Source organism: Solea senegalensis, linkage group LG14, assembly GCF_019176455.1.
Source record: "Solea senegalensis isolate Sse05_10M linkage group LG14, IFAPA_SoseM_1, whole genome shotgun sequence".
Classification (NCBI taxonomy): Eukaryota; Metazoa; Chordata; class Actinopteri; order Pleuronectiformes; family Soleidae; genus Solea; species Solea senegalensis.
The window spans coordinates 16,729,800-16,757,130 of NC_058034.1; the positions used below are offsets into that span (position 1 = coordinate 16,729,800).

The window sequence follows — 27,331 nt, forward strand, 5'->3', positions numbered from 1 at the left end:
AAGACAGAGCGCATCCTACAAAATAGGTATTCAAGTGACGCTAGAACGTAAAAGATTAATGCCACTTTTTGCCTATGTGATGTAATGCAATTAAAATGCTACACCGTTTGACACTTCCATAATAAAAATGTCATTTTAGCCACATTAATCTGAGGTTTGTTCGCCTACATTGTAATATCCTGTCTGATGAGTCAGTGATGGAGTATGGGGCAATTTTATCTAACCATAATTAAAAAATATAGATCTACTTTAGTCCACTGTTGACAAATATCACTAATGTAAATTAACATTTCACATCACTGAAACCAATTACAAATTAATTCATTCATTTGTTCTCTTCTAAAAGGGCTGGTGATACATTCTTTTTTAAGTTTGACAAACACTGTGTGGTCCAACAGAAACTGTAATTATTTCGTATAGAAGAGAAAAATCTCATCACAAGTGGACACTGAATACGTGTATGGAGACGATGTTCACTTGTGTGTGAATGGACAAACTGGAAATTGCTCAATGTGCTTGTTTCTACTTGATGAATGAGTGGAATGTCTTTATATGGAATAGGGTTTAAGTATGATGTCACCTCATTGCTCATTCTTTGAGCAGAGTATTAGAGCTGAAACAATGAATCGATGAATTGATTATTAATCGTTCACTAAATTAATCAACAACTATTTTGATAATCGATTTGAAGCCTTTTTCATAATTAAAACAATATTTCTGATTGTTTAAGTTTCTTAAATGTGAATATGCTCTTAATTTCTTTGCTCTGGATAACAAAGAAATCGTTAAAAGTTAATCATTTTGGTTTGTGGACAAAAACAAAACAAGACATTTGAGAACATCATCATCTCCAGGTTTGACAAACACCACTCAACATTTGTTTAAGGTTTTCTGATATTTTATGGACCAAGCGATTGATCAATAATCGACAGATTAATCGATTATGAAAAGAATCGTTAGGTGCAGCTCTACAGAGTATCCATACCATGGTAATGGTGAGAAGTCAAAATAAGACTCAAAGAAAGGTAATGAGGAGTGATTGTGTTTTGAAGGCGACTTAACAATCCAGCTCATATCATAGCAGTTTAAAAATATAGAGCTAATTATGTCCAGATGAATGTGCTCTGAACCAGAACACTGACCAACTGGACGCTGCCTGTGTGAGAGCATGAGAGGCCATCAACATCACTTTATCCTCACTGAATATGCTGCAGCCGCAGTTGGCGATTGCGTGGTTATCACTTCCTGCACAGCTTCCCGGGCAATGGCATGTGCGACTATCAGTATGTTTCTATGGTTAACATTTCAGCACAACAGTGGGGCACCAAGGCCTTATCGCTGAAAACACACATGCAGTCTAAAATTACCTTATTCGTCATTCAGCCCGTCTGGGGCCGACAGTCTAATGATACTCAGTCAGTGCGGTTACAAAAGACCACAAAAGCCCAACTCTAAATCTATGCCGTTAATGATATAAACATCCAATGCAGGGAGGAGACAGATAAACAGGTGAAAGTATGCAAACCTCCTGTTTCCTCATCCCTCATGTCACAACTCATGAGGTCACTGTTTAACAGTAAGCCATGTTTAATCCTCTTTTTGGCCACGGTCACTGTTGAGGTTTACATGGTGTGCATGATGCTGTGCAGGACACACATTTCCGTTGGGGTAGGATGTTGCCATAGTGAAAAAAACAGGAACAGAGAGTCTTTAAGTCTCAGCTGAAAAACCCAGGACATGATACAATGTTGTTGGAATCAGGACAGTAAAGACGGGCTGCTGTTTTGGAGTGACATAGGATATGGACTCGTGTTACATAGCCCTACTTTGTTAAATTACAGACCAGCAACCACACAAGAGTTAGGTTTAGTGAATACAGCAAGAAAGCTAACTAAGAAGCAGTGGGTTAGTGATGCTGCAGGAATTAGCATTCGGACAGGACAGAGGACATATTAGGCATTCGAAACTAGTTGTTTTTTTTTACCTGGCCCTCTCTGAGGATAGTTTTTCCAGTGTTCTTTGAGCACAACGTGCAGCACAGGATATTCAACCAGGGTTTTGTAGCTTAGGTTATCCCTTAGGCTCCTCTGGACGTCCAATACGTGATACCTATTTCAGGGAAATGAAAGCACACAGTATAGAAAGAAATTATTGCAAGACAACTCAATTACAGCATGGGTAAATTATGTGACACAAAGGTCATTTTCAGAAGATGTCAACTGTTGGCTGTTGCTCTGTTGCTGGCAACTTTATTTCCAGCTGCCTGCGACATTGATGTCTCTTAGCAAAGTGAAGATCCTGCTTGATGTCTCTCTCAACAGATGGAGACAGACTAAACGAAGAATCACTCTCAAGCACATGAAGGCGCTGTCTCACATTCCCCTTCTTTAGCTCTTATGAGATGACATCAGTCTTGCGTTGTCTCCTGTCGTGGATTAGGGACGGGTTATAAATCACTAAACAGTTAGCCAGAGTGTTTGGGAGACATGGATCGCCTCAACACTCAAGTGACTCAGAACCATCCAGCTCCAGGCTGTCATCGTCAAAATGGAAGGCATGATATATTCTGGGTCTATACAGTAACTGGCACCATCCCTAAGAGATGTCAAGCATCTGCCAGACTGATGATTGTTTCTTTTGCTAAAAGCACCGGCAGACTGAGAACCACCCGTGGAGACACCCACTCCCCAAAGCAATCAAAGCACTCTACTATAATGTGACATTTACAAGTCTTCACAGGATGGACATTTTCCAACACAGCCCTCCCCTCCTGATACTATTTTCCTTAGGTGGGCTTAATTTAATCATATGATCCCCACAAATAACTGGACATGTATTGGCACTTCCTGCAAGAAAGCAGTAGTAGTAGTTAGAGCTGAAACAATTCATCGATTAATCGATTATTAATCGAGTACTAAATTAATCGACAACTATTTTGATAATCGATTAATCGGTTTGAAGCCTTTTTTCCATGATTAAAACAACATTCTCGATTGTTTAAGCTTTTTCATTGTGAGTATTTTCTTCATTTCTTTGCTCTGAATAACAAAGAAATCATTCAAAGCTGATCATTTTGGTTTGTGGACAAAACAAGAAATTTGAGAACATCATCATTTCCAGGTTTGACACGATCAACATTTTTTAAGGTTTTCTGATATTTTACGGACCAAACGATTGATCGATTAGTCGAGAAAATAATCGACAGATTAATCGATTATGATAATAATCGTTAGTTGTAGCTCTAGTAGTAAAGCTAGTTTGGGCCTCGAAACACACAGGACCTTGCCTGCCACAGTACAAACAAATGGTTGCAGGTTATTTCTGACAGTTCTTCACATGAACAAATATCATAAACACTATATTGGGGTGATGGATTTAGAGGTTGAATGAAAAAGATGACAAAAATGTTTGTCAAAAGCATAATCAGTGAAAAACAGTTTGTGAAGCTGATGTTGAGGCAAGCCAGCGCAGAATATCAACAAAAACTACACCCATTTGCATTGTGCAAAGCCAACAAATGCTGTTTCCATTTCATTTGTTTTTATGTCCAACTTGTGATGAATGGATGTTAAAGGATGTTTTTAATTTCTGTGAATATACAGGCTAAACTAAAACACAAGTGTTTCTACACAACAGAGAAGGATGAGTACTGGCAGAGCATAGAGGGACTGTGTGTGGTGTTGATGGGATTATTTAAACTCTGGCCTTTTCTAGAAACGCGGCACGATGGCTTAGTCAGGAACAGGCCAACATCTGGTCTCCATATAGTGTTCCAGTGAATGAACAGATCAGAGACGGATGTCCTCTTCATGGAGGTTCTGATTGTGTCGTTTCCACCGTTGTTGCATTGGGAGACAGCAGTGGTAAGGAATCACGCAAATATTTTGATATTTAATGGACGGGATTTTTATAACAAATTATATTGTTTTACTCTTGGGTTAATCTAGTGCAAAAACAAATTGGACGTGTCTACAGATATCCACCCCCTATCCACAATATTATATCAAGTACTATTTGGATTGCAGGGATTTTTTTTTTCAATGCAAATACAGCACTTAATCATCTCTTTAAATGCTGTTTATGCCCAACTTGGAATATATACAAATTAGGGCTGCAATGAGATTTTTTTGTTTTGAAATAATAAAAACAAGCTCTCTGATTTTCCAGCATCCTCTGGTGTCTTTGCTCCATAAAACAATGGAAGCTTTAAAACTAAAACAAGACATTTGAGAACTTCATTTCAAAGGATTGGGAATTACTAATCAACAGGGTTAGTATGGACAAAACAACAAATCAATTATGAAATAAAGTGTTAGTTGCAGCCCTCATGAAAACCAAAACTATTGTGAGAATATGCAGATCCACAAAGTATGCATCTTTCCTGACAAAAATAACACTGAATTTGAGTAAAAGTTTACACTGTCATTGAAATTTATCAAAACATCCTGACAATTCTCGTCTTTGTCATGTTACAAATTCTCAAAGTACATAAGTCAGTCCTTAAAACAGAGTAAAAATGTCGGAATGTCCTAGCTTCAGGACAGGAAGTGGGTCGGAATTTCTGGTACGGTGCTAAATTGGCTCAAATCTTACTTAGAAGATTGTGACCTCTTTGTCTCACTGGGTAATTGTGAATCTGAGCGAGCAAAGATGACACGTGAAGTCCCTCAAGGCTCCATTCTTGGGCCACGTTTATTCAACATCTATATGTTCCCAGATCCCTGGCCCAGATCATGGAGTATCATAACATCTCCTATCACTCGTACACTGATGACACACAACTCTATTTTACAGTGTCACCACATGACTACAGTTCATTACAGTCGATGACTGAGTGTATTCAACAGGTCAATCAGTGAATTTTCTCCAGCTCAATGCAGACAAGTCAGAAGTCATTGTTTTTGGTCCCAAAAACGCGAGGCTTGAGGTCAGTGGCCAATTTGACTCAGTGACAATTAGAACCAGAGACCATGCCAGAAATATTGGTGTATTTATGGATTCAGACCTGAATTTTAACAGTTACATAAAGACCATCACTAAATCAACCTATTATCAAAAACATTGCACAAATGAAAGGATTTCTGTCTAAACAAGACATGGAAAAACTTGTTCATGCATTTATTCTTACTAGGTTAGATTATTGTAATCGTGTCTTTACAGGTCTCGGTAAAGAAAATTAATCAAGCAGCTGCAGCTCATCCAGAATGCTGCTGCCAGTGTCCTGACCAACAGCAAGAAAATGGACCATATTACAGCTGTCCTTAAATGAATGTCTAAATACATGTCAGAGCTGCTCATTGGCCTTGTCTTGCCTTGCCTATTAGTTGCCAATTGCAGTCCAGCATTGTTTGGGACCTGGAGAAGCATCTGCTGCACAGAACAATCTTGAACATAGCTCCAGGCAAAGTTGAGTTGACAGGCTTGGGAGGGCTAAGGAGAGGGTTTGCCACAAATGTGGAAAAGAAAGCAGAGCTTGAGCAGAACAGAAACACCAGTGTCTAATGAGTGCAAACAGTGGTTATAAAAACAGAATAACACACACACAGGTTTCCACTTTTGGGTGCAACGGCAAAACCCAGCATCTCTAATTCTGACACATCATTGTGGGAAGCTAAGGAGTGTTAAGGAGGGGATGGCATACTCTGAATCTTAGGGCTGGAACTTGTAAAAATAAACAAAATAAAATAATACAAACAAACACCCACAAGGGTATGAATGGTTCTATTGATGCACAGTCTGTCTTTTTTCCAGTAAGAGGATGTTAACTGGTCACACATCTTTACTTATTTGAGCACAAGAGCTTTTTATGTGCCTGGGTTGATATTCCCGTAGACATTCAACGACCAATGACGTAATCATAAGGTTTAGCAAATGCTATAAATTAACAGTAATGCTAGAGTATGAAATTATTCTTCAAATAGTGGATGTCCATTTATTGTTATTGTTTGGGAACTTTAAATCGTATGTGACCTTAGACTGGAGGTTGATTCTCTTTTTTGTTTCAGATTTACTTTGGCCTTGGGGAAGTCATGGTCAACCATGGAAATATTTGTTGGACTTGCCCCTGTATTCAGCTTTTTTGGAAGGACAAAAAAATCAAATATCCCTTTTATGCAAACCCAGTCTGAGCTAGTAAGACATTACAGGAAAAGATTACAGAGAAGGAGGGATTTATATAACCGGTATTACTCATCGCCGTAGACATGAAAAGACACAGTCAAAACATTCTTTTCCTGACATGTTTGCTTTATGACTGTAACAGTTTCAGGGAAGCAACTGTCAGGAGTCATACAATATTTTTTTCCCCACACAATGGGTTTAAATGTGGATGACAACGGAGTTCCTGATATTAATGATACTGCATTTCGTGAACCCAGGCTGGTCACTATCAAAGCAGTGCTAGAAATAAAATAGTAGACAGTAATTTGTGTGAATGGAAATGTGTTGTTAGAAACAAATTCCTGCCTTTGTGTTTACATAATGTTACAACAATCTAATCATGTACTTTTGTATATTTGTGTGTGTATATATATACATATATATATACATATACATATATATATATATATACATATATATATATATATATATATATATACATATATACATATATACATATATATATATATATATATATATACACATATATATACACATATATATATACATATATATATATATACATATTTATATATATGTATATACATACAACAAATCACTTTCTCACTATTATCATTATCTCAAGGCACACAGTAAGGCAGAAACCTTGCAGTATTATAGAGAGAAGATGAAGGATGGGGTGGGAGGTTTCATGATGTGTCATATTGGCTAGGGGTGCAATGATTATCAACACCACGGATCATTATTCACTCCCTGACTAAGTGGAAATGGAAGACAGCCAAAGTATTTGAAACAAGGCGATGGAAATGGGTGCTATCAGCACATCCTTATAAACTCCTAATGAGACCCTCATGAAAAACAGACACATATGGAGACACAGACATTATGGAGGGATTGAGTGAGAGAGAAAGAGGAAGAGAAAGAAAGCAAGGATGGAAGACATACGTCCTGTAAAAGTTGTAGACAGTTTTCTAGATCGGTGGCTCTCTTCGAACCCTGAAGGCCTTGTTCCTCAACGTCTGTGTAACTTCGCAGGAATTTAGTTAGTGATGTCATGCTCATTGACAAATTACACTCGCTTTATACTGATTAAATCAGTCATGACTGGCAAACCTAGTCAAACGCACAGAGCTTCAACACAGGCGGGATGCCTTGGTAATGACGGGATTCTGACGCATCTAACTGTGTTAAAAAAAGAGACGCTTACTTTTATTTTCTGTGATAAATTGTTTTCAGTGAGACAGTTGCAGTGGGAACATATCCAGAATTTTATACATGAAAATGTATTTGTTTTGCTTTGTGTTTAAAGTGTGTAAATAAGCATATAAAAGCCAATATAATTAAACTTTGAATACATACTACACGTCATGCATTGTACAACTTATCCTGTGTTTTAACTTTATGAAAATTAACAAAAGTAACTCAACTACCAAGCAAATCAAATAAATAGATTTTTTTACACATAACAAGGCACAAGGGGCCTTGTGGTCAGTTAAACCATGTTTAACTCAAGAACTTTCCATTATGCTGCAATTTAATTGACATGAGAAATCCTAAAAATGAACAGGAAAACATCAAATCTATCATAATGATGGAGTGGTCTCACCTCACAGAGTTCGCTTTCCTGCCTTCCACTTTCATGAAGACTTTCACATGATCAAAGGGTTCTTGCACATACATCTTCAACCTGAAAGAGATATTTACATGAACACAGAGGGGTTAGAGACTCAAACCCAACCTCCCTCAAAGTAGACAAGAACAAAAGATAAGCGTAGATTGACTGTGCCGTTTTTAAGGTAGCAACAGTAAAGGTCAAAAACACAAACAGTCCATTGAGTGTAGCACAACAGAGACCCCAAATGTACACTTGCATGTCATGCCGACGGAGCCACAGTATATGCATGGGTTTTGAGTCTGAGTGAAGTATCTTGTGTAATGCTTAATGACAGCCACGGCACCTGAGCCTGCAGCAAAAAGCCAGCCAAAGGTTCCACGGAGAGTTGACGTCCACTCACATGAATCTGGACTAAGCAGAGGCTGTGTCTAAATCACCGGCGCTGGGCCAAGTCAGGTGGCCGTTCAAAGAGGTACACCAGTGTGCACTATGACTATGCTGTGGGTTCTACAATAGACCGCTTACTGCGGACTGTTATCAGCTCAAAGCTTAGGTCAGAGGAGTCAGATCGCTGCACTGTTAGAGCTTCAGATTAGAAATGCTCAGTGTTTTGAAATCAAAGAGCCTGCCTTGTTCGCAGACTGAAGTTCAACTTTGAAAAAAACAGGAGCCTGGGAAATGAAGAATGAAGAAACCTCAACTGAACCCTGTGTGAATGAAGAGATTGATATGAAAGCTCAGGATAGAAAATCTCAGAACATTCCATTCACCGCCTAATTTGTCGCCAGTTAAACATAGCCACGCTGCATATTTATCAACCTAATAAGGAATATTTACATTTAAGTTGAGTGCATTGTGACAAGTGAGGCAGGAACGATATGTGACAATGTTTTAATTACATTCTAACATTACTTTAATTAGTTTATTTACATTTGTGTACTCCAGGACCACAAACACAGTAAATTAGCATTCTTACTATAATAATGCACATACTTATATATTGTATTTACTAATGATGCTCATTAATATGTGCTGTACATTATATTAAGGAGAGGAAGAAACACTTAGTGAACATTCATCTGCTCAGAGCTATTTTTGTATCTTTATTTGACTCTTCATATACACACACACACACATTTTGTCCTGTAACTGAGGCATAATGCCTGACCATGCTGCTGCCAAACTCAATTACAGGGGCTCTGGTTTGGCGTGCAGGCACAGTGACCTGACACAGGTCATCAAAACCCAGGCTGAAACCAAATGGGTGATATATTTATAGATGGAGAATGGTTTTGGCTGGTAAGTAAATCTGTTAAATTATTTCAATTAAGAAGCTGCTGCTAAATCATAGTCTGCATTTTCATTTTAACGGTCATGAGCAAATGTACCATGAAAATGTTTCTTAATTTTCTGTTAACTGAAAAGTCATTTGAGAGCTGACTCACAGAAGTGCTACTTAAGAAGCTTCTGGCAAAAAACAATTCATTAAAATTATGTAACTTGCCTAGACCCACATGAATAGCAATACGAGATGAGCATAACTGCATGTGCTTGACATTATACCACACTGTTAAAAGTACAGGTTTCCCTATAGCTACATTTCAACAGCAATTATTATGAGAAATCCAATTAGCTTTGTTTGCCCCACTTGTTTTCCCAGTTGTTATGAATAAGAGAATCCACTAACTAAACACAGCTCCACAGTGGTTGCCAGCAGTAAAACTGCTCTTTTGAACTTTTCAAGAGAAAACAACAAGCTGTCATTATCCTTAAAGTTTAATGTCCTCCAAACCACATTTCAAACTAGTGTTGATTTCTGGGTCTGTTATTACATTGTTAAGTTTTCTGTTTCATGAGTCCAGTGACTGAAGCAAAAACAATTGGGTTGTTGAATTTCTACCACTGAATGCGACTCACTGATCTATGGTTTCTGGCTTTGCTCTGCGACTGTACAGGAACAGTGGTCAGTGGCAATAAATCAAACTAGAAACACAGCGACAAAGCTAAATATACTTAAGACAGTGCCTCTTATTTAATGCCAAGGATACAGACACAGTTTCCACTTTAGTTTAGAAGGCCAAAATGGCCTTAAGCAACAACTTTAAGCACAGAAAAAAGAAATCGTCAATGTGAATTGGCTACTTGGCTGTCAATCACAACTGGACATGGGGGATTTTTTTAAAACTGGCGATTAAAAAGTAACTGTTAGGGGAGCACAAATACTAAATTCCAAGAGCTCTCTGCAGTAGCACAGAACCTAACCCGTGTTTTTTTAAAGATATAGTATGTCACTTTTCAATACAATTACTTCACCCCACGAAGTGCGAGTGCAGTATTGTTTTTGGTGGCTCTGTCTGTGTGTGTGTGTGCACTTGCTTGCAATATGAGCAACAGAGGCATGTTAGAATTTAGAATAACTTTTTAGAATTTTGACCCTGACATGGATTCGAACACACAACCTTCTGATCTGGAGTCAGATGTCTACCGTCGCGCCACAGATTCTGTTTCACATATAGGCTGACAGAGGCTCGTCGCGTGAATGGGGTGAAGTCTGCCATCTCTGATTGCCTTGTTAAATGTGTGTTTATCAGAAAATTCTGTGGGCTTAACAAACATAAATTGCATGTAGGCATATCCAATTAGATAAAAGTCTCATTGAATTTAAAGTCTCTTTAACAAACGAGGCCTGGCCTCAATAAGAGATGGAAGAAAATGGAAGAACATTTTTGGGGAAAAGGTATACCAGTATTTCAGACGTATTTAGCCAAAAGCTGGTACACTAAAACTTTGAATTTAGGTATCGGGTCGTCCTTTAAAACAAAAATTCAACATCAAACTTAACGGTAAAACAGGAAAACGCTCACTTTTGGCGTGTCACATGGTCCGACTCTGTAGGGTGGATGTAAGTCATCAAGATCTGCTTCAAAATGTGTCCATCAGATACCCTAAAATGAATGAAAAAATAGATATAATGTGAAAAAGAACATGAGAACATCCAACATCCAAAATTAAGTCACAACTTGTTTGTCACTTTGATGACATTTCTGGGAAGTGCAACAATTCACTCTTGCCAAGTGTCAGATTAAACTAGATTTGTCAAGAAGAACAACGTCTCCTGTTGAGTATTACGATGTTTTCTATTCCTGACACTTGTGCTTTAACAGACAAATTTGATAAGCATATTATTCAAGAAACTACATTTTTTATTGCGTAACTCACCTCTTCTGAGTGAACTCTGTGCTGCTCTGGGGAAAGATGAGCTTTAGGTGCCACATGAAGCGTTTTTCCCTACGGGAGACACAAGGCAAACAAGTTTCTAGTTTCAGCTTTTAAAAAACAACAGTGGTTGTAGTCTTGTAGTTGTTTTTTTTTTTGACAAAGACAGATGAGGTCACCAGTGTTCTCACAATATCCCCTTCACAGTCAAACACAAATACCATTGTTTAAATTTGAAGCATAAAATGGATTCAGTCCTAATCTGTCCAAGACAATAAGGATGGCTGCTTCCAAGAACTTGTCCATCTGTTTATGTGTATGTGTGTGACTGAATGAATAAATCAGAGTTACCATGGAGACCATGACATATACACTCAATACTAGGACACCAGCTGCTGGATATCACATAATGATCACCTCTTTGGGGTAATGCTTTGGGGGCAGTAACTGTTAAACGTGGTTGGGTTTGCTGGGTTGCTGGGCGTGCTCTACACCCAAACATCTAATCCCCAAACAGCTGCTGTTCTCATATCTACTACTGTCGCCATGATTCAGGAAGAGCCAGAAAAAACGTAATCTATCAAAAACACTTAGAAGACATGAGTAAAAACATGAAATTGCACAACTTCAAATAATAGTTGAATGAATAGTCCATACACACATTTTACATCTTTGATAAAAGCTGACTACACAGTGAAGGATGACCCATTCGAGAGAGAATCATACAATTCTGTTCAATTGGTGTCCCCATAAAACAGAAAATGGGCCACTGGCAAGGTATCATCTCTATGTTAATGCTTGTCCAGAGTCAACTACCACACACACTGAGTGCTGAGCATAACTTCAAGGACTTGTGCTGACCAAGACCACAGAATTTGCCATATATAGGATGGAGCTGATTCATCAAACCTCGTCTCCATCAAAGTATAAGGATGGAGGCCTTGATGGGTCAGAGGAATGATGATGAAACACACCCTGAGAGAGACGCAAAGCTTAATTGTAAGGTACGCGCAGGAAACCTTGTCATTAAGGCCTTCATACGCACCAAGAACGATTTAGAACAACTTAGAAGTTTCTTTTCTTTTAATAACTTTAATATAAAACGTGTGTCCTTTTAATTGAATTCAATAACAAGACTGCACAGCTACCTGCAGTTACAGTACATGAGAGGTTTCAACTCACGCTTTAAGAAAGAAAAGTGCCCTCCACAGTTATTCTGCAATGCTGTTTAAGTTATGCAATTGTTTTAGAGTCATTTCATTTTTAATGCTAACCACAAAACTATTTTGATCATTTAAAAGATAGGCTGCATGCTTTTGTTACATCTAATGGACATATTCAGTAGTTTTTGGCAGTACACAGACTAAACTGCAATTAATATCGAAATTAATCTTGGCCTCATTATTTTAACAAGCCGGTGCATGTGAAAGTGTTGTAATGGTGGACTGTGGACCTTCATAATAAGCCAATAAATCAACTGAGTCATGAAGATTCTCAGAGGACCAGAAATGAGAGGACCAAATGTCCTTCCAATCTGCCAGACAAATCATGATGTAATACGTTTAAATGGATGCTCAGAATCGTGCAGAAAAGGTATTTTGTTCAAAGTTGGGAACAATTGACAACTGACCCCCATTTGGCACACATACACATTAAGTGTTCATGAGTGTTCAACAATACATGATTCATTATTTCTTATTTAAAAAAAAACAAAAAACTTTTGTAGGAACAGAACATTTTTTTGTGGTTACAGAAGAAGCTACTACGTACTAGCATGGTGAAAAAATAAAACAAAGCAAAAATATGAGGCACATAATCTCAATCACGACCAGGGGACACAGCTTAACAACTTTGTTGACACAAGGCTCAGTTTTGGTGATAGAGGTGCTGTTCTTTGGATCCAGGTGGCACCAATATACCAAAGGGGGCACGTGTATCTTTCTTGAAAACAGACACAGGACAAATGGACATTGGAAAGAGGAGAAATATGAGCAGAACTAGCATAGCCCTGGTTGAAAGGTGATAATGAGTTGTAAGGAGGGGATTCCCTACGTCATTGTAGGAGGCACCAAACACCTGCGTTTACTTTCCGAGTTTCGTCTGTACTGAGACAGCGTACGTCCACTCGTGATGTGTGCGAGTGTGTATGTACAAGTAAAAGGTGGAGGGTGGAGCGCCAGGTGTGATGCCATTATTCTGTCATTACAGTGAATGGAAACTATGTCTTTCAGTGGAAAAGGGGCTGGGCCAAAATTGTAAGCAATCGTTTCAGGCAAGGCCACGGTGCATACCTGGGATAAGTGCCATCATTCATTGTTGAGGAAAACGAGGACTGAGCAGCATAAAAAAGTCAAAACAGAAGCACCTAGAGTATACAACTGCAATGAATACCAGAAACTCCTTAAAGCGAACTGTCTGTCTCTCGTCCCTCAACAGTTACAGCTGAAAGGCCTTAAGCAAGGTATTTAGACAGTAATAAGAAGGTCGGTCCTGGGACTATTTTCATGTAAAAATAAATTAAGCACTAAATTCACAGAAAGATAGGTTTGAAACCAGAATAATTTGATGTCAAAAGCAATTTGCAATTGCAATTTTAGAGCGGGGAAAAAGGGAGAGGTGTTTTTGTATTATTAAATAAGTGATGAACTTGTACAATCAACTAAAGAAAAACTCCCAATCAACAAAGGCTGTGTAAGGTGGTAGATGGCTTTTAGTGTATGTAGTGTCCACATGTCAAGCTTTCTCATTTTCATCACACAACTACTACTGTTCGCTTGCTAATTTCTGTTGATTCAGCAGTCATCTAGTAGTGTTGAGTCAACAAATATGTATACACGTTTCCTGTTGAGGGAAATGGGTGGCAACCGGGAATATATTTTTTCTTTAGATTACATGGTTGAAATGGCATGCTGTACAGCCCAGCTTGTTTAGGAAAATTGGACTCTTTAACATTTTTAAAATGCAAATTTAGCTTTGTGGGAGATACAAAGCTGAGAACACACTCGGTTTGTTATGTGATTAGAGTTACTTATTCCACTAAAACAAGAGAGAGCAGAATCTTTACTGGTGGTTTGGCAGTGAGGGCACAAATCCATCTGGCTGGATACCAATCAGAGGCAGATGCCAGGATTGGGGTGGCAAGTGGGCGTTGGTGGACTGAGATGGCAGAACTCTGGGGCCACTTTACTGTGATATAACAAATAAATTCAGTGTCCAAAAACACTGAATTAACCAGTGGATCCAACACCTCAGCCAGTGAAATGGAGAAGTTGGTTGATCGGTGGAGGCAGAGATAACAGGTAGCTGCAGCTCAAGACATTTGCCGAATCTGCCCTTGACTAGAATGTGCAGAACAAAAAGAAATGTTTTGGGTCCTTTGTCACTAGTCTACAGCCATGCAACGGAGGTTTGATGAGCATTATTTAAGAGAGAAATTAGTGCCGACAATCAGTGTTGAAATATCGAAATATCAGTTGACTGGTTTATTGTCCCAGTTAAAAAAGGAATTAAGGTAATTTATCCAAAAGCCGCTAATGCAGTCTGCCAATGTAGCTGCATCTTGAGCTGAAGTTACAGTGGATTTAAAAACTGCCATTAACAATAAATCTCACCAATACTTAAATTCTTCCCTCCAAGTACAAAACTACGTAATTATATTTGAGCTTAACATCACACATGGAAACCTAATTATTAAAATCCACTCAACCGAACAAGACACATGGTAAGTTTATGTTCTCTGTAGCTCAGGCAGCACATTCACATGTCTGGTTAATTTACAGTTAGGAATTTCACTCAGAGCCAGACAGCAGCGTGTGGCCCACAGTTATGTGGCCAACTGTGATGACAGTGTTTGCAATGCTGATGAAACTGCTACTTAACATTCTGATGCGAGGTTTGCCTCCGATGGCAGCCGACATAGACTCTGTTCTGTATCAGCAGTGCTTAATCAAGCCAATGACAACCAGAAGGTTGCCTGTTGGAGTCTAAAACTATGTTCGACTAAAGTTGCTACCAACTGTTTTATTTGAACTTAAATTTTGGACAGTCAACGTTGTGGTGCACACAAGCCTGCACAGGGAACAGTCATGCCCCCCATCTGTTTCATAAGGTACACTATTTTATTCAAACCTCATAAAAAGGTTTTTATAAACCTGTTATGAACCTGTTACCACTGCACCATTATACCACAAAGGTGCTAAGATAATGCCCCTTTTCCACTGATCCAGTACTATAAGCTTGAGCTGTGGCAGGTTGTGCAAGTATATCTGGAGTTTCTTCTGCTTTATATGATCGAGATAACAGTGTTAAAGTAAATATAACAAGAGTGAAGGAGCTGGACTGGACCCCTGGTCATTACGGTAAAGACACAGGCTTATTAATATAACATACACCTTCTATCAAGTGAGCAAACAGAGCTCCCAGGGCATGCTATGTACATTTCTACCATTTATAATTCCACCTAAATTATTATTAATTTTAGCACTCAATTTTAGAGTTAATGGCCATTAACATCTGGAAACAAAAATTCGGTCTTGGGTATAATTGAGGCTTAATATTTGTGACAAACAGCTTCAGTTACCAATTATGTGAAGTTATATAGACATATGTTTAGTTATCGTCCACATTGACTAGCTCTGCAATATGTTGTCCAGAGGAAAATTACCTGCTATGCCAGGCAGAGACCGTAGAAAACATAATTCCACTCTAACACAACGACTGCCCAATGTTCTGCCAAATGCCAGCTGTTGTATACTCACCCTCCAAGGGTTGGAGTGAGAGGCAGCCTGTAATTTTTCATCAAACTCTTCACTGTTCATGCCTTGTTTTGAAATTAGTCACCGGCAAGAGGTGGAAAGAAAGTAGCCACACGGTCATTATTTTGCATATGAACATTTAATCAAAGAGACGAACGCACAAAACCTCACACTCCACGCACATACAGTCACACTTTACATGCACGCACACATACAACCACTGCTAGGCATGTGTTCGAGTTAACCGTCTGCCAGTAATGATCCTTTTCTGGCAGTGCGAGTGCGTAGCATGAATATGTCACTAACCAGCTGCAGTCACACTGCGCACACATCTGCTTTTTATATTATGTACTTGGTACATTCTGAGGCACATTGTCTTTGGATTTCTCACTATTTACTGTATACCATCCCTTACCTCCATTTGCTGATGGGTGAATGGTACATTATTATAGTTAGTTGAGTAATCTTCAGAGAGACCTGGTGACACTAACCACGTAAACAAAGAAATACAACTGTGCAGCTGGCTCTTGATTATTCTGTAGATGCTGTCACAGCAAGAAAGCATAAAGACTCTTCTTGTGTCTTTTGCTGGAGCAGTTGCGGGATTTTAGCTCATTTCCCCAGAGGCTGAACTTTTTTTAAATAACGAAAACTTTGCACACAGACACTCTGGTCTCTTCCTACAAAAACCTTCTGTTACCATCTGACAAGTGTTAAGTTGGAAATGGGGGGGTGTGGGTTTGGAGGCTGGGCAGAGTCTACAGCTATAACCTGACATCATGTTGCCTCATCCTGAGATGTGACGTGCACAGAGACAGACATGACAGAGAGGTAGTCTTTAAGGATGGAAAACAGGGTGGTGAAAGGGAAAGAAACAACGTAAAACCAGTTGAGGGAATGACAAAGGATTCTTTTAGTAGCAATTCTGATTGGCATCTTCTGTTGTCCCTGGGTATTTTAGATTCATAAACCTTTAATATGCTGGTCAATAACCATCCCCTCTACTTCTTCAGGCTCAAGCCTCAAAATAATGGGAAAATGGGTGGCACAAGTTTGTCCAATGAGGGAGAAAAGGTGCCAGACATGACAAGACCACCAGTGAACTTGAGCAAAATTGGAAAAATGCCCATATGAATGAATTACTCCCTACTCCAGGGTCTCAGAGTAGCAATGAGGCTTGCTCGCTACATTACCACAAGGGTAGAATGATGACATTAATAGTTAAACCACCAATGGGCACAGGCAAAATAACAGCACTATCAACTGTTAACCAAATTATTTATCACATGTTCATTTTTGCACCACACGTTTATTCTAAATGATAGATGAAAAATGTTACTAAAGGATCTTTATTGGAACCAAAGTCTCATGTTCCACCATGTTTTCTTATAGACAATTATTTAATAACAATAAATTATTGATTACAATTATCCCACAATAAGTTATGAAATACATAAACATGCTCATGCATTGCACAAACACAGATATAATATATACATCTGATTTACAATGCAACTACATTACTGCCTTCGCTTTGCTAGCTAGTAAAGATGTCTCTGCCCTGCAAATGCATCTTCCCCGGGTGTAAAAACATGCAGTAAAGCTGTGTCAGTTCATTTAATATTCTGTAAGATGACAAAATGAACCACAGAAGAGCAGACTCCTGTTGTGAAGCTGCAGGTACCACTGACCAAGAAAAAGGAGTCTCTTAGCAGAAAATGTTGCTGAAACCTAAATTTTAACTTTCTACTTTTTAGTCATTCAAGTTTGGCATGGTAGTTTTCCTGTCTGGAGACACAGTTAGAGGAGATATTTCTGTATCACTTTACACATACTTTAATATTCTGACATTTAGTGCAATCATTTCACATAATTTGAATTTAGTTTTGAGATAACCATTTTCCCACATCACCCTGCCCTACAGCAGCTGTGTGTTGACCTCAAGTGATTTTTCCAAAAGTAGTCTGCAAATGGTACAGTCATGCCAAACAATTATTTCTACTATGCTATTATTCAAATCTTTTTTACCTATTCAAAAACATCAATTATAGAATTATAGAATGACAAAAAGGGCACAAGGCATTGCTAAAGAATGTGAAACGGTACTTAAATACTAATAAACACAGAAGAAAAGGGTTTGACTAATTTCATTCACCAGGTCGAACCTTACTGGACTGCGATCAGACTGGAAGGCATGTGTGAGAAACCAAACCAGGTGTGTTGTGCTGGTTGGAAGCAGCAAATATATGGACACTGATGAAATCTGACAAACTCCCCAGCAGGAGAGGTTCCCTTTCTGCGTAACAGCCTCAACTCGGCTCAGTTTGTTACAGACCGGTGTAGGCGTTTCAAGTAACTTTAGATTTCATAGTCATAGTGTACAAAATGTCCAAGTTGTACCCCAATGAATGGCAGGGGCTGTAGATAAACTATGGAGAGAGCCAGCACTAAAAACAACTGCTGTGAGAGCTTCACAAGAGTGCCATCCTGTGGTTAAGTAAAACATCACTAATGAAGCTCATTTTGCAGATGACTAAGCAGAAATTAGCCTTAGCAGAAAACTGGAATGTTGTCTTGGGGACTGCGTGTTCCATAAATGGTCTCACAGTAGGTGGACTTACAGTTATGCTGCTTTGATGGTAATTCAAACACTGTAGATATTGCATTACAGTCACTGTTCTGGAGTATTTTAATGTTTTGTCTATGATGGTAGCAACAATCAGATATGTTAAAAGTGAAAAATATATGTTATAAAGAGATGATTATTTTCATATTTTATTATGGTCATGACTTTCTTGAGATGGCGATGACAAAGTGAAAGTAGTTTCAACTGAATAAAACATCTATGATGATTATTTAATTGTGCCAAAGACTGAAACAATTTGTTGCGCCAACAACCATGTAGGAACGAGAAAAGATATTTTGCTCTCTCACTCACACCTACAGTCATAATTAGAGTGTCCAATTTGCCTAAACGGAGAACCCAAAGAAAACCCATGCAGCAATGCCCTTGTTCTGACCGGGTCATGAACCCGGTTATTCTTGCTTTGTGTAGAGTCTGAGAAGTTGTAGTCTTACTTTGAAAGGAAGAAGGTGGAGTTTTCCCTGCTCTTGCTGAAGGTGATGGGGAGAAACTTCAGGGTCATGTTCATCTTTCTGGCACTGGCTGCCAGCCTCTTCATCTGAACCACAGAAATTAAAGACAGTATAGTTTAGTATAGTGTAGTAGTAGAGCTGAGTTGAGTTGGTTCATTGACTGACTCGTTCAGCTAAGTAGGACAGACGCACTGACTTCAGCTTCTTTAATAGGAGTATTTCTGTGATGCTTAAGTAAATGTCTTTGAATATTGAGAAAACAACAGACCACAGAAAACAAATAAATAATAATAAATTAATAAATATCTCATAGCGGCAGACTTCGGACAAAGCCAACGTCTGGTGAAACAGTACGTGACAAAAAGCTCCTATTGTTAGCCTTGATGGACAGATTGTTGGGATCACAGACTGTGTGATATTTCGGTGCAATGGAAAAGTCAGTGGGAGAGAAATTTCATCAAAGAACAAATTGATCTATAGACCAAACATCTGTTCCACTGCAATTAATCCAGCTGCACTGTCTCATTAAGAATCAAACTAAAGATGACCTGAGCCCCTTCTTACTGCTCTCATCTAAATTTGAAAGGACAAGCCATTTCTTTTCTGGCACTCATGTAGCTCCTCCATGACTTCAGATTGGCAGGAAGAAAGAGACAATGAAAGAGATTTATTTAAAGCCGGGACTATACAAAGAACAATAACAGATTGCTGTGCTAGTAATAATCTGGAGGAAACCCAAATCCCAAAAGTCGTTCTGTGCCAAGCCTTTATCTCTCACAGAGAATATGCCTCGTTGCTTTGATTGATTTGTGACCGCAGACACGGTCACTGCCTCAGACCAGAATCACTGCCTCAAGAGTTATACGCCTCTGCTAACCAGTCAAGTTTCATTGCATTTATCTGTCCAGGGTCATATAATACATGTGATAAAGATTTTAAGGGAATTTGATAAACAGGTATAAAGTGATTTTTATTTTTTTCACATGACAACAGTATAAATTACGGTTATGGCAAAAAAAGACCCCACAAAAGTTTTGTGGGGTCACAGTGATCTTCATCTTCACGTCAAGGAGAACACATCTGAAAATATGGAGGCATTCAATTTGATTGAATATTAAAAAATAATATTAATCTATATATTTGTAATACCTGTATACTGTGTATTATTTAATACATTAGTCTGCAGCTAAATTGTATGTATCAGGGCATATGTCTGATAAATAATGTGATTTCTAATAAAATTGCTCAGATGCTTGACCGTTACACTTCAGCCTCTGGATATGTAAGGTGCTCATTGAACTCAAAAAGTGACCACAAGTGTGTTGCTCACTTAAAAGCTATTAAACTTGGCCCTGCACTAACTTTTCATCTTGCTGCTAAGATATTTCAGCACTCGGGAGAAAGGTTTTGGACGATCCGCTGGAGCAGTTGTGAAATTTAGCCTATTATGAAGCATACACATGACCAACAGTGACAGCAATGTAGAGAGGACCATCTGTTTTTAGTTGTTAAATATCAAAACAATTCCATACCCTAATTGTGCTGGAATAAAATTGAAGCTCGCCAATTTGTCTGAAAGGTACGATGAGATTCTTCTATTTGGTTGAATCTCTACTTTGAAAATGGAGTTACTTTTTCTTCTATTATACGATGCTTATGCAGATCAAAAGAGAACTGTTCAGGCGTTGAAGTCCACTCTAAAATATTTCACCCAACATTAAACCAAAGACGTACTTTAAAGGTGCTGTGTGGAGTCCGGATGAGATTGTCCCTGGTGGCTCCGTCAGCAAATCGCCCTGTATCCTCCAGAAATCTGTAGTCTACAGAGCCGGAAAAGACAAACAAGAGGTGTAGCATTTCTTTTAAAACTACTCACTGATAACATACCCTGAAATGAATAGTGTATCAACGATGATACTAGGAAATACAAAATAAAATCCTCGACAACCCACATTGTGCTTATAAGTCTAAAATCTCACTTGAAAATACATATATTCCTTTTTAAATGTAATATATGTTGGATATGTTAGTGTTTTGACTTTTCTAGTAATTGGAAGGAGTAAAAAAAAAAAGATACTGACCATTGAGAAGTGCCATTTCATCAAACTGTGAGAGAGACACATATGCAGTTTTGTCTCTGACCCCGCTGCATCCCGAGTCCTCTTTGTGTTTCTTCACACAAAGCAAGCTGGAAAAATAAAAAGAACACAGACAAAATGTGGTAAATGGCGTTTTTGTTTATTTTAAATTATTTTGGTTTGGCGGTTTTGGAGTCGGGACAGACGGTCAGAAAACCTGACAAATTTCAGCTTCATTCAAAAGAGCAATAAGGTTAAAATACTGCAAAAGCTGGAGCCAGTACCTATAAAGCAATTTCCTATTCAACTGTTTCAGCCAAAAATAATATAAAAAAAGGGCCATTATGCTGCATGCTGAGTACTTTTACTACGGATACCAATATAAAGTATTTGTATTATGTCTATATAGATTTAGCATTATTACTACATTTAATAAAAGAGGACCTAAATACTTCTTACAAAACATCCTCATTTACATTTTTGAGAGATGTTTTAAATTAAAAGATCACTTTAGCAGATATGGTTACTCCGAAGAGGCTGTAACTGATGTTCGGAAAAACACAATCAAACCTTATTAAGAAAAATAAAACTGGAATTAAGGCGAGTGTGGAAAGACACTTTCAGACACTTGGGGATAGACAGGTATTTGGCCGGGATTAGACAAGGGCTGTATCCAGGAATGCTGAATGATGCCCAAAACAACAGGCAACAATGGGAGAAGGGGAAGGACATCTCCCGGGCGCCCTTGTCTAAATGTTAATGAAATTTTCAGGTATGACCTTTAACATGCCATTTACTATTACAAGGTTTTATTGTAAAGGCTTCGGCATCCACAGCATGAGGAGCAGCCCAGTGAATCACTGGTCTTTTGAGTGGCATGTTGTTGCTGGCCATAAACCAAAGCATCATTCACGCAGTAAGTCAGTTATAAATATTAAATTTCAGCAAGGAACGGTACAAGTGATTTTTTTACGATTATTGTTACATAATATTTTTGATGGGGAAAAACAGAGCTAGTTTATATTAGTTCTATCACACACGCACGGAAGACAGCTATTATGTTGTACGAACTAAGATTATCTAACTGCAGGGATCTGGGTGAAGATCTACTCACTAACAGAATTCATCCTATACATGGGATCTCATTGCAAAATATACAAGTATTAATCTGTGATGAAATAAAAGAGGTCTTTGGTTTAGATGTGGAACTTTTTTCTGCACTTAAGCTCACAGCTGCTTGATTATCCAAGAAAAAAGAAAAGAGGAACTACTGCAAAAAACTTTGAAGTTTATACTGTCCAGTACAAACACACGAATAAATTATTTGAAAGACTCCATGGGCCACATCTTCATCCGCGTATCCATTCCTCCTTTGGCTCACGTTACATAACTCGAGGCTCACAGGAAAATCTTTAGAGAGCACCTTGGGTCAAATCAGAGTGTAGGATTATAATAAAACTATGGGGAAATAGTTTTCTTGGGAGTTTTCCATACACTTGGGTTTAGTTCTCTCAAAGCTGCAATGCATTTCACTGAGCTCTCTTTTGAACAGAAGGTTTCAAAAGCAACAGTGCAAAGTTTCTGTATTTTTCCAACTACACTATAGAAAGAACAAGGCTACTGATGTTAGTGATATCAGTGCCACATCAGTCTTTCTATTAAAGCTAAGTTCACAAACCTTACATGTAACAACAATGACACTATCATTTTCCTTTGCAACAAAGGTTGTTCTTTGTAAAAAATTTGAGCAAAACATAACATAACTAAATGGATTTCAAATACATAACAAATTAATCTCTACAATCGGTAGGCCTATGCACCATGCAGAAAGCACATTTAATAACATTTTGCTGTAAAATATCTAGTACTTGTATTAAGAGCAATAATCTCACCTGCACGAATGTGTAAGACAGGCTGGACACCTGTACTTTGCCTCCTCTGATTGACACACAACACAACTGTGGGAAAGACAAAACGTCAGACAAATAATTTACAGAGAAACTGTGAAATAAATATCACAGGAATAAATACATGTTAGGAAAGATGAAATAGACAAAAAGCCTTTGTTCACTTGTGCCAAGCAACATTTTACACACTTTACAAGCTGAGATTGGTGTTTCATTACATTATGGTAATTTTCTACAAATAATAACTATATTTCAAATAAAGTTGATGGTAATTAAGTAAAGGGAAGTTGTCATGGGTTGGTCATCCTAACTGCAATTGGCATTACCCACAAAATAACACTTTGCTTGTGTTGCCACATGGCAAACTGATAAGACAATGGCATGAAGTGTTTCTAATACATATTGGTCATAGTGTACATGTATGGCTGTGGTCAAATAAAAATGGGGTCTCTTAACCATGTGAAATGGCCTAGAAATATTTAAGTAGCAGCGGATCAAAAGAAAAGGTGCTGCGTTGCTTCACCTTTAGCATAGAAGAAATTAAATTAAATAATTTTAGCATTAATATGGACCTTTTCCACAGCAGACAATTTGACATGTTCTAGTAGAAAGGCACAGGCGTTACTTATATCATTAATGAACAATCTACTCTGTACAGTGACACTATGCCAGCCTGCACCCCAAGCCAGAGAAAGCTGAATAGAACTATGCCATCATTAAATAATTGTTTACACCTGGACTTATTTCTTAATTGATTTATACAATATTTATATTAAGCAAACTTCCTTGAATTAATCTCTTTCAGTGTTGAATTTGTCACTGTAGTTTTTACACAAATATACTAACTGGACAGAAACAAAAGGATTGGAAATTAAGATAATTTAAGTGAAAAATTATACAACAACTACATTAGGTCAGGTGTAGCCTAGCCCCTAACTACCCCACGACAAATTAAGCAAATAAAAGGTCTGACAGAAAATACTGTTGGTGTGGTCAGGGTGCAGTAGAATTTGCTTAACGTGAACTTTTCTTACGTCCTTTTGAGATCTCCTTTAAATCGTTCTTTAACATCGAGCCAAGGACTTTATGTTAGTTTTAGACCACAGCACATTTATTATCCTAAATGTGTTACAGTGAGCCATGTTACATGTTGCTGTGTTAACTACTAACATGTTAACGTTAATACATAAAGACATATTTGCGATATTATGGATAAAATCTAGAAGCAACAGTGATTTAGACCATCCTAGACCACAGCAGCACTGAAGCACATGAAGTAGTTGGTTAGCATAGTTAGCAGTTAGCTCGTGATTCTGTTATAAAACACTCACTTAGACAGAGAAATCTTTCTTTTTGTCACTCTCGGCGCTTCCTCCTCTTCCGCGCCGTTCTCCGCCGCTGACATTATGTCTGTTGATGGTAAAACTATTGTGCACATGTCAGCAGAGCCGCCGCCGCACGCTGTAAACCAACGACGAGATCAAAACAAACCTTCTTCCGCCTGTCGCCACGCATCGGCGGCACGTGGAGACGAGTTCCGGTTGGAGACCTGCTCGGTAGAGACCCCTAGTGTTGGAGCGTCAAAACTACAACGGCAGATCAACAGGCTGTTAACACTGAGCTCATACAGTATTTGTCCTTCACCAGAAGCATGGACAAACAAACGCAGACTGTCAAGAAAACAAAGCTTTTGAGTCCGCAACAGTACATGTAATTATGAGGTAGAATTATGAGCCAGGGGGCCCCCTGGGCACAGACTGGAAAAGCATGACTCCTTGCGTGACTAAGGGCCCCGTCAACAGATTAGGTGGGGATAACATAACCTAACCGTAACACTTCAAATAATATCCAGTGTGATTTGGCTTCATTACCCATTAAAATATCAGGATAAATAACATTGTAATGAAGATATAGGGACCGTAGTGCAGAGGCTTGGGTCCCTGGACCAATTCAGTAATCCATCTTTGGGTACAGTTAGTAGTTACATTTATATTAAAGGTCCAGTGTGTGACATTTACTGGTGCAACTGCAGAACAACCGTAAGACTCCTCTGTTCGCCCCTCCCTTTCCTCAGCATGTCATGGAACTAAGGTGGCCCTAGCGCACCAAAATTAATTTGAGTAGTAAGCTTCTGCTTCAAAGAGACCAACGCATGCCCTTGCTGGTTTGTCCATTGTGGGCTTCTGTATAAACATAGCACCACAGGATGTTTGCCTCTGTAAAGAAAGGCCTTTATAGTATACATTCATTTTGTAACACACTGGACCTTAACTGGAATTTAAAAACATAATGCAACTATGAAATAAAAATAAACCAGTGATGTCCTGTTTTGCTTGTGTGTGTGTATCTAACCAAAAGGACGTTCCAATGAATAGTAAATGTCTAGCTATCAAAAAACCCAAAACGTATTTGTGTATTTGCAGTGAGTTCTTCTATGTGATCCACCACCTTTTCTCTCATGACCCTTTAGAGGGGCAAACCCTTATCTTGAGAACCTCCCAGATTGTATCTTATATAGCTAATCGTTCTACCTGCAGGCAAATAATTAACAAACTGATATCATCATATAATTTCTTTCTCCGTAGACATTGTTTTAGCACTCTGCATCCTTACTACTCTACTGTACACATATTTGGAATGCCGGGATTTTACTTTATTTATTTATTTATTTGAGGATCTGAATATTTTTGTCCTCCTTTAGTTTATTTCAGAGTGGACCAAGTAAACTGGTGAAACTGTGAAACATTCTCACCACTTTTCAAATAAGATTATCCCAGGATTCATTTGTTGTGGTTGTGGGATGAGTTGTAACAGACACCACACTTTCATTACAACGGTAAGCACACCCTCTTTTTTTTTTGTTTAGAGTATGAATGGATGGTGGGAATAAAATTATGTGGCCTAAATCCTGCAAATTCTTGAAGTGCCTTTTAATAGCAATTACTACTGTTGCTGTCAGAGGAATCTAACCATTTAATCCTGGTTTAAAGTATTTTTTGAATAGCAACACACACATTTGGTTAAGGCAATTTGTTCAAAGGCACCACAGTGTGTCCTGGAACCTAAACCTCTTGGACTGACACAGATCTACAATAGTTTTGTCATTAGGAAGTTTGACCTTTTTGTACACACCCATAAATGGATCAAAAACATTGCATGTAATTGACAACTTATTTATTATTTACACATAAGCATCCAACATTATCTGCCACAGACTTTATATAATTACACTCTGTTCAAGGTAATATAACTTAATATGAAATGACTGTATTATTTTGTTTTCTGACTCTGGCCTACTGTAGCTGCCAGCTCACATAGTTTGATAAACATAAAGTCACAGGTGTTAACACACAAACACACCTTTAGAATATAAATACTTCTTCAGACTGAGTTGTGGTTGACCAAATAGTTCTCTGAGTATAAGTTACTGTGATACAGTGATGTGAGCAAAAAAGGACATAAATAAACAAACAGTATGCTGTCAATATATACACAAGAAATGTAAAAACAGATGACTCTTGTTTGTTGCAGCACCAATGACAGGTTCCCCCTGAAGAACCTACAACAAAGAAGGAAAAGCTACAAATATATGTCGTGTATCTATTTAAAAATAATGGTTCATAAATTAGAAATGACCAAATCAACATAAGTACTTATACAACATTACAAATCTTGATGTAACCGGTACATACAACACAAATGGCAAAACGACTAATTTGACATGAGCAACTATTCTAGAAAGCAATGAGCAGGGAGAGGTAGAGCGCCATCTGTAAAGATGAACAGAACTGCAGGTGAAAACAACGTTAAATATAGGTGTATGCTGGGAAAATGAAACATTTAAAGCAGAGATTATCCACATGCTATTGCACTCATATACACCTTTGTCTAGACAGTGCTCCTATGTAGAGGCCTGGCACGCTCCTTCGGGTTTGGCCCCAGCGTAGGATGGTCTGATTGTGTTCTGGGGTGAGAGGGATATGTGAGCTTGACAGTTTGGGTATAGGCTGCGGTTTAGTGAGGCCCAACCCTATGATCAGGGATTAACATGGGTCCATATACAGCCAACCTAAGCACCATTCGACTGGAAAATTAAACAAACAAACACAGTTTACACATTTATTTGATAAATACTGGTATACACTGTTCTCCTTTGGCTTTCTTTTTCCCGGATGTCCTGCAGAGATCAAGTTCCTACAGGCCTGCCTTCAAACGGACCTTGGGCAAAGTCCTTTCAACAAAACACTCTCCATGGCACACGACTAACTCCCATGGACACTCGTTCAGGCTTGGTGTTCAAGTTTCTCTTTGGTAGGCAGCCATTTTGAACAGCCTTGCATTTAAGTCGTTTATGTAAGTCGGTTACAGGATAGTGGTGTCGGTGTCAGAGGAAGCAGACTGGACCAACTTCTATATGTTGCTGACTGGTGGGCTGTGGTGTGGGAAATTCCTGTATGTCAACGATAGGTAGCTGACGACTGTCCTGAGTATGGAAGAGGAAACGTGACTGGTGCCAACTCCCGTCTTGGATCTGACAGAAAGAGA

The 27,331-nt window shown here is 38.5% G+C and overlaps 2 protein-coding genes across 5 annotated transcripts in view; both read right to left on the reverse strand.

Moving 5' to 3' along the window:
* Positions 1-24,292, reverse strand: part of znhit6 (zinc finger HIT-type containing 6) — a 37,198-nt gene extending 12,906 nt beyond the window's left edge. For 2 of the 3 annotated variants that reach the window (XM_044044354.1, XM_044044352.1), the window contains exons 1-9: positions 24,118-24,292; positions 22,772-22,837; positions 20,883-20,989; positions 20,536-20,621; positions 18,784-18,887; positions 10,955-11,023; positions 10,600-10,680; positions 7,727-7,807; positions 1,985-2,109 (exon numbers count right to left, since the gene is read on the reverse strand). In XM_044044354.1, coding sequence (XP_043900289.1) covers positions 1,985-2,109; positions 7,727-7,807; positions 10,600-10,680; positions 10,955-11,023; positions 18,784-18,887; positions 20,536-20,621; positions 20,883-20,989; positions 22,772-22,837; positions 24,118-24,224 — 826 coding nt within the window. In that variant the 5' untranslated portion in view covers positions 24,225-24,292. Of the gene's footprint in view, positions 1-910; positions 1,642-1,984; positions 2,110-7,726; positions 7,808-10,599; positions 10,681-10,954; positions 11,024-18,783; positions 18,888-20,535; positions 20,622-20,882; positions 20,990-22,771; positions 22,838-24,117 lie in introns of those variants that run through there. The other variant, XM_044044353.1, reaches the window with a different exon arrangement.
* A 1,651-nt stretch (positions 24,293-25,943) lies between these two features.
* LOC122781081 (collagen alpha-1(XXIV) chain-like) overlaps positions 25,944-27,331 on the reverse strand; it is an 80,048-nt gene continuing 78,660 nt past the window's right edge. For both annotated transcript variants that reach the window (XM_044044584.1, XM_044044585.1), the window contains one exon: positions 25,944-27,317. In XM_044044584.1, the coding sequence (XP_043900519.1) occupies positions 27,171-27,317 (147 nt within the window). In that variant the 3' untranslated portion in view covers positions 25,944-27,170. The remainder of the gene's footprint in view (positions 27,318-27,331) is intronic.